The sequence below is a fragment of the Pygocentrus nattereri genome, chromosome 16 (assembly GCF_015220715.1).
Source record: "Pygocentrus nattereri isolate fPygNat1 chromosome 16, fPygNat1.pri, whole genome shotgun sequence".
NCBI lineage: Eukaryota > Metazoa > Chordata > Actinopteri > Characiformes > Serrasalmidae > Pygocentrus > Pygocentrus nattereri.
The window spans coordinates 16,048,118-16,056,453 of NC_051226.1; the positions used below are offsets into that span (position 1 = coordinate 16,048,118).

The window sequence follows — 8,336 nt, forward strand, 5'->3', positions numbered from 1 at the left end:
TGCTCTATAAGTATAACTGAATATACTGCTGGGAGTATAATCAAATTAAAATAATATAAATTTTAATAATTAAAAACTTGCTAAGCAGATAGTTTTTCTTGGTAAATTTCACAACAAGCAGCAAGAAGGGCCTGGGTTTGATTTCCCGGCCAGGCAAACAGTGTGGAGTTCTCCACAGCACAGTTCTCCTTGTGTCTATGTGGGTTTCCTTTTATAGTCCAAAGACATGCAGCCAGGTGAATTAGAAATACAAAATTGCGCCTAGGTGTGACTGCGTATGTCTACTGTGATGGACTGACGACCTGTCCAGGGGGTTTCAGCCCAATGAGTGCTGGGATAGGCTCCAGCATCCCCAATACCCCAAGAGAATAGAGTAGTTAAGATGATGACTGTATAAAATTGCTATAAATTGATATATAGGTCCAATTTACTACAATCCCAATTCCAATGAAGTTGGGACGTTGTGTAAAACATAAATAAAAACAGAATGCGACAATTTGCAAATCCTTTTCAACCTATATTCAATTGAGTACACTACAAAGACAAGATATTTAATGTTCAAAATATTTTTTGCAAATATTCACTCATTTTGAATTTGATGTCTACAACACGTTCCAAAGAAGTTGGGACAGGGGCATGTTTACCACTGTGTTACATCACCTTTCCTTTTAACAACACTCAATAAGCGTTTGGGAACTGAGGAGACTAATTGCTGAAGCTTTGTAGGTGGAATTCTTTCGCATTCTTGCTTGATGTACAACTTCAGTTGCTCAACAGTCCGGGGTCTCCGTTGTCGTATTTGAAAAGCTTCATAATGCCCCACACATTTTCAATGGGAGACAGGTCTGGACTGCAGGCAGGCCAGTCTAGTACCCGCACTCTTTTACTATGAAGCCATGCTGTTGTAACACGTGCAGAATGTGGCTTGGCATTGTCTTGCTGAAATAAGCAGGGACCTCCCTGAAAAAGACGTTGCTTGGATGGCAGCATATGTTGCTCCAAAACCTGTATGTACCTTTCAGCATTAATGGTGCCTTCACAGATGTGCAAGTTACCCATGCCATGGGCACTAACACACCCCCATACCATCAGAGATGCTGGCTTTTGAACTTTGCGCTGATAACAATCCGGACAGTCCTTTTCCTCTTTGGCCTGGAGGACACGACATCCATGATTTCCAAAAACAATTTGAAATGTGGACTCGTCAGACCACAGGACACTTTTCCACTTTGCGTCAGTCCATCTCAGATGAGCTCGGGCCCAGAGAAGCCGGCGGCGTTTCTGGGTGTTGTTGATATATGGATTTCGCTTTGCATGGCAGAGTTTTAACTTGCACTTGTAGATAGAGCGACAAACTGTGTTCACTGACAGTGGTTTTCTGAAGTGTTCCTGAGCCCATGTGGTAATATCCATTACAGAATGATGTCGGTTTTTAATGCAGTGCTGCCTGAGGGATGGAAGGTCACGGGCATTCAGTGTTAGTTTTCTGCCTTGCTGTTTATTTGCAGAGATTTCTCCAGATTCTCTGAAACTTTTGATGACACTATGGACTGTAGATGATGAAATCCCTGAATTCCTTGCAATTGCAGGTTGAGAAACGTTGTTCTTAAACTGTTGGACTATTTGCTCACGCAGTTGTTCACAAAGTGGTGAACCTCGCCCCATCCTTGCTTGTGAACGACTGAGCCTTTCAGGGATGCTCCCTTTATACCCAATCATAACACTTACCTGTTTCCAATTAACATGTTCACCTGTGGAATGTTACAAACAGGTGTTTTTTGAACATTCCTCAACTTTCCCAGTCTTTTGTTGCCCCTGTCCCAACTTCTTTAGAACATGTTGCAGGCATCAAATTCAAAATGAGTGAATAGTTGCAAAAAACAATAAAGTTTATCCATTTAAACACTAAATATCTTGTCTTTGTAGTGTATTCAATTGAATATAGGTTGAAAAGGATTTGCAAATGATCATATTCTGTTTTTATTTATGTTTTACACAATGTCCCAACTTCATTGGAATTCTTTAATAAAAAAAGTGTGAAGTAATACGTGAATATCCATATGCGGAATGTATGATGCAAAAACAGCCTGTTTTGAATTCACTGTTTGTGTGATGTGAACTAACTCAGTTTAGCTCCGCCCATTCATGCTGAGGTCATGAGGAGTTTCGGTGCTTTTTGAATGAAGTTGGGAAAAGGTCATGTAAAAATAAATGAGGACCCATTTTGGTACATAAAACTACACAAATATTATAACTGGGCCTGAAGGGAAAAAATAAAATGCAAGAAATATGACGGATGTAGGAATTTCAAATTGTAAAATTTGGTCGCTAGTTTTTCATAAAAATAATTTACTAAATAACTATCATTAATATGACAAGTCATCCCAACAATTGAACAGTAATTTTCAATAAAACTAATGTTTAAACAAGAATAACAACACCTAATATATATGTATGTAATGTACTGGCTTTAATGTCCATGTAGTTTTAATCTGACCAAAATGTCACTAATACCGCTGAGAGGACTGAGGCCAGTTGAGACCGTTTCACGTTCCCATGGTTACTGTTGGATAACAACCGAGATGGCTGAGGAGACGCATGCGTTTGAGCAAACATACATTTTCAATCTGCTTCCCAACAAAACCTTTACGTTTCAGCAAGATCTTCATACAACAGGACTGTTGATGAAATGGTGAGTATATAACGGGCTAACCTGCTGTTTAGCAGAAGCTCGTAGAAATGTTATAAGCCTGTAAAGCCACTATATGTTCGGTCTCCACAGCACAGACAACGCTAACTAGGTTAGCCAGCTAGCTAACCAAATAAACTTAGCCAGGCAACGAGCTTGTATTTAACTTTAACAAATGAATATAGCTATAACGTCACTCACCACACTACAGTAGAGGTTTACATGTAAATACAGTGTGTAAATAAAATGGGGTATCACTTTCAGTGCTTCTCTGCAACTTCAGCAGGTAACTCGTAATGCTTCCAGCAATTCTCAGCGTACACAAGCTTACTACCTTTCAATGTTCTCTGTTTTCATTAGGTCCATGTTAGGGAGAATTTCTGCTCAGGCCTTCAACTTTGACCATACATTCCAGTCTTATAGGAAGAATGACTTCGCTTTAGTGAGTTGGGTATTCATATTTTATTCACAACATTAATGCTGGTTAGAATATAAGTATTACTCAATTCTGCCTTTTTGTTTAGAATTTCTTTCAGGATCCCTGTGTGAAAAACAACCTGAAGACCCTGGATGCCTCTGGTGCATGGAAACCTCTGGGTATGCCAGTGTTGTCACAGCAGCACAACTGGGTTTAATGGGGAATTCCACTGATTTTTCAAAATTTCTCAATAGCCAAATTGTTGAGATTGTCAGTCAGATTGGTTTGACTCATTGAGTGGTGTGATTCATTGTAGAGACCCTTACTGAGTATATTTACAGTGGGTCACAATATCTACAGCACAAAAATAGCCATTTGATTTGTTTTCTAAAACCAACAGTGTCATTTGAATTTTTATATTTAATGTTAATAATGGTAAAATAGAACTTACATGCCTTACATGCATGTACCTCTCTACCATGAATGACAGAAGAAAAAAAGCCAAAATCTTATCTTAAAATGATCATAAACAATGTCTCAGGCATCAAGTAGGATATATGTCACCATGTCATATGACAGCTTTCTGTGACGGCGCATTTAGAGGCATTGAAGTCTTCGGACGTCTGCTTCCTATGACCAACGCTGTCAACAATTCTTACTCACCACCACTTAAACCACTCTAAATGACAAATCTTATTTAGATTTGTTAGGTGTTTTTATAGTCAAGACTTATACACAGTATAGTGTAATGTCTGCTCCTCTCATACAGCATGTATAAAGCAACGCCTTTATGATCATTTTAAATAGGTAGTGACGTTACACATGTGGACGTGGAAACTGTTCCCTGCACTAAAGTGTCTGTAGACATATTTGAGCCAATTTTCTCAAGTGGAATCGTGCGTCCCTCCGGCCACATTGTCAAATGTTACCATGAAGTTAACCCTGACTTTGATGAGTTGAGAATGGTAATTCTTTCAGTATTTGGGTCATTTCATCTGATGTTATTATGTATGTTTCAGTATCCTTCACTTAAAAAGTACTGACCGCTATGTGTCCTCACAGATGCTGCTGGAGGAGGACTCTGATAATTATCATGTGGTCAGTCCATGTGACCGTCAGGAGTTCCTGTTTAGACTGTTTAAGCATATAGTACTGGGTGGTGAACTGTGCCAATATGAAGATGTCATCAGTCCTTACATTGAATCTGCAAAAATGATTTACAAAGATTTGGTGAAGTAGGTGTGCAAAGGAATAGTTTATTGATGACTTCTTTTAATCATTTGTTATGTTTATACATGTCTCACAGTGGTCATCCAACGTCTAAATGTTTTTCATAGTGTGCTGCATTTCATTTAATGATTTGCCTAAGTGGAGACAAATAAAAAGAACTGAACAGGAAACATTTTACATTAATTATGGAAATGAACCTGTTTACCTTTTGCTCCATAGTGTCCAGAAGGACTCAGACACAAGAGAGATCCGAGTTGCCTCAACGATCTTGAAAGTTGCTGCTCATGTATGTATCATCATTCTTTTTTTGTGTCCCTTGAAATTGTACTTTTATGAATGTAGTCTTGTATTGTTTTGTAAAGATATTCACATTTGTTTGGTAAGTCATTTTGGCTGAAGATTCTATGCATCTGTAAAACATGCATTTCAATAGCATCTGGTGTTTTGAAAGTGTTATTCATTGTTATTCAGTTTTACTTTCCATCTTATTAAAAAAAATACCAAAAACTACCTACCTTTATCTTGTAATACTTAAAGGGGATTTCCACCAATGTTTCAAAATTTCTGAATATTTCAGTGGTTGAGATGTAAACAAGGCCATTCAGAGTGGTTTCATGTGAAGTGGTTTGTTGCAGAGAAATGTGATGATAAGAAAAAGGGGCCATGATGTCAACAGTGCAAATGTAGGCTTTTTATTTTCTATCCTTTCTATCTATTTCTATCTAACAACCAATGAGCCTGGATCTTCTGAGTTTCATATATACATTAGTTATGGTAAAATAGTAATAAATAAATCTATAAATAAAATCTATTTTTTGTTTGAATTCTATTTTGTCAACACCTTGTGATGTAGGCCAAACACTTATCACAGAACTATTGTAAAACAACGCCTCACGCAGTGTGTTTGTAACAATTACATATAATAACTTTTTGTAAGACATCTTGTGTCCATATTCACAACGCTTCTTAGAGTAGGAGTGCTGATCTTCCCCTAATTTGCTATCATTTTATTGACAGGATTACATCCTAGATCAGGACTCCTACTCTGAAAAGCTTTGTGAATACAGGCCCTGGTTCCTGTCACCACCACTGTGAACCATTCAGACTGCACAGGTTTCTCTAGAATGATATTCATTTCATGATAAACAACTTTGTTTACATCTTAATGACTACATTATGCAGAAACATTTAGAAAAATCTCTGGAAATCCCCTTTAATACCAAATAATTGAAAGTATAGCATAATAACGGCTCTAACCATAATGATGTCATTTCATCCATACCATATTAGGATGAAAATGGCTTGTGCTATCCTTCTGGAAGAGACAACGAGCAGACATTTGCCTATCTTTGCATCGATCCTTTCAAAAGACATGTGTATGTCTTATACCACAGTTTTGGCATTGGTCTCTTGTCTAATAACAGTGTGCCATGTTTTTGATTTTCTGTTACATAATTAGGAGCCTTTCCTTTCACTAGCTGTGTGTTATGAACTCGTGTTATTGTTAAACTTTGAATTCATTTACATCGTTTGAACATTTCACAGTGAATGGGCCAATAGAACTGACCAGTTACTTGGAATAATTGTTATATTAGCTTAACAATGTTTTTTTTTTCTTCTTATGTAAAGCTACCATTTGTGGAGATACAAGATTTTGTTATGGCAGCAACAGTCTTCCCATACTGAGCATAAAATGAAAGAATATGGACAACTGGTCTTTCTTCTTGTGGCATATAACAAAAGTAATATTTACTTGTTAAAGCTTCTTGAGTGTTTGTCTGTCAGGAAAACAAAGTTATATATTTAATGTGTAAAATGTCATCACCAACAACCACTACTGTAGCCACTGGTTAAAGATAGGCTACTTATCAGCAGAGATGTTGCAGAAAGCGTGAGAGATACAGAAAAAGATTTTTTCAAAAGCTACAGCTGTAGCACCATCTTCTGGACTAAAACTGAGATGGGCTGTTTTAGTAAATCTTTGTTTTTTAAGTGATATGTTTAGTTCAACAATGAACACTATTCAATATATTCATTGTGAGTGTTGCTCCCCATAACTTGCTTAGTATATATAGTATTCGGTAAGTAAAATAAGTTAGCATACTGTCGCATTTGTGGTTCAGATGTCAGGTTGCTTGAATCATGGCCCTAAAGACAATCATCATTTGAAATATAGCTCAATAAAACTATATTGTTGAACATGTGTCATTGTTCATAGGATATTTTTCACTCCATCACATTTTAGTACAAGTTGTCCTTCTGATGAAAAATTAACCCTCACCCTCTCCAAAATTTTTAGATTTAGAAAATTGGAAAACCTGGTAGATCAGCATACATCTTCTGCCAAACCCTGCCTACATGAATATGAATTTAAGTTGGAAACTGGGCTACTTGGTTTAATTTATAACAGCTATTTATCTCTTTAGTTAGAAGAAATTTTTTCTCTTTATGTAGTTTGGACGAATAAATAATTGTATTATAATCCATAATTTTATGATATTTTACATTTGCTAGGAAACAGATGGATATGAATGCCAGTCTATGCAGTCCATATATGAGTAAAACAATTCAACCACTCTCTGATAGCACAATAACCAATGTTTCCACATAAATCCTCCTGTTCAGCTGACAGCATTTCAGCCTATCCATTCAAGTTGAAGTTATAGAGAATGCTTCATCTTGGACGGCTTTGAAGTACAGTACAGGGCAAACATACAAACATGGATCATTTACTTATATCTAATTATCTATAAACTACAAAGCTTCTTTTAAATTTCATTAACTGATACCTACCCATTACTATAAATCATGGATGACATGTAGCCTTTACCTCTTTTCCTGGGCTTTATCCATATATTTAGAACTTGCAAGGCCAGCCTATATCAGCCAATGTTTTAGGTGTAAGGCAATGCATTGTGTAATGTGTTGAAGAGGTACTGGAAATTTACATCTAAAATATCTATATTGTTTTAATTTTTTTTCCCTTTCCCTCAAAGGGACAGTTTCCCCTGTTCAACCATGCTCTTCACCTAGGTACGTGGGGGGGTCTGAAGGGTCTCAAAATGTTTGTGTAATTTAATAATGGCGATGTAAACAAAGTCATTCAGAATGGTTTGATGGTTGAGAACTTTCTTTACAGATTTCTTTACAGTGGTGATGATGGTCATGACAAAACCAGAGTTTGTCTATATTTGTGTCTACAACACAAACACAACCATTTTATTTAATATCCATAACTACCAGTGAACCTTCTGATCTTTTTACATGTGAGGCTGAGGAATATTTTGCCTCACAATACCCTTTATGTACAGCTCCATCATGGATGACTTTTAATATATATGTTTTAAATTCTTTCCTCAGACATCAGTGTATTCATATAATATGATGCAGTACCGTACTGTGATGGAGCTTTTAGAGGCCTTGAGCTAAAGTAGTTGAAGAGAGGATAATTAGCGAGTCTAAAATGAAAGGGTTTAGATGGAGCATTTGAGCAAAATCATAGTTTTAAACATTTTAACAGCGCTGTTAACCAATCAGGACTCAGTAGCAGTAACGCTAGTTACTTTATCATACAGGTAGGTTTTCTCTGCTTTTTAGTAGAAAACATCTTTGTACTTTCTAATATTAAGAGAACGTTTTAGGCACGTAATTAGAAACTATTTGAACTTTTCGTTTTTAGCCGTTTAGCTCCGTTTACTCTCATCCAGAGGACGCTCACGGGCAGAACATGCAGTCGTGTTTTTGATTTAACGGTGAAACAGGCAGAGGACAGGCTCCTCATAAACAAGCTCTGCATTAAACTCTTCAGACGTCTGGCTCCTGTCACCGCGACTGAGAACAACTCGCAAGTTTCTCCAGAACGGAGCATTCACGTCGAACCACTCTGAATGACTTTGTTTACATCTTAACCATTTAATTATCTACAAAGTTTGAAAGATTAGTGGAATTCCCCTTTGACTACAAGTAGGCTTGCGTTATCTAATCCAAATGTACGTAAAC

The 8,336-nt window shown here is 36.9% G+C and overlaps 1 protein-coding gene across 1 annotated transcript; it reads left to right on the forward strand.

The window, feature by feature from the left end:
• Positions 1-2,575: 2,575 nt before the first annotated feature.
• cfap300 (cilia and flagella associated protein 300) lies at positions 2,576-6,540 on the forward strand. The gene is made up of 7 exons (XM_017719881.2): positions 2,576-2,692; positions 3,050-3,131; positions 3,214-3,286; positions 3,915-4,072; positions 4,170-4,342; positions 4,557-4,623; positions 5,628-6,540. The coding sequence occupies exons 1-7, from the start codon at positions 2,583-2,585 to the stop codon at positions 5,775-5,777; spliced, it is 813 nt and encodes a 270-aa protein (XP_017575370.1). The 5' UTR covers positions 2,576-2,582; the 3' UTR covers positions 5,778-6,540.
• The last annotated feature ends 1,796 nt before the right edge of the window (positions 6,541-8,336 follow it).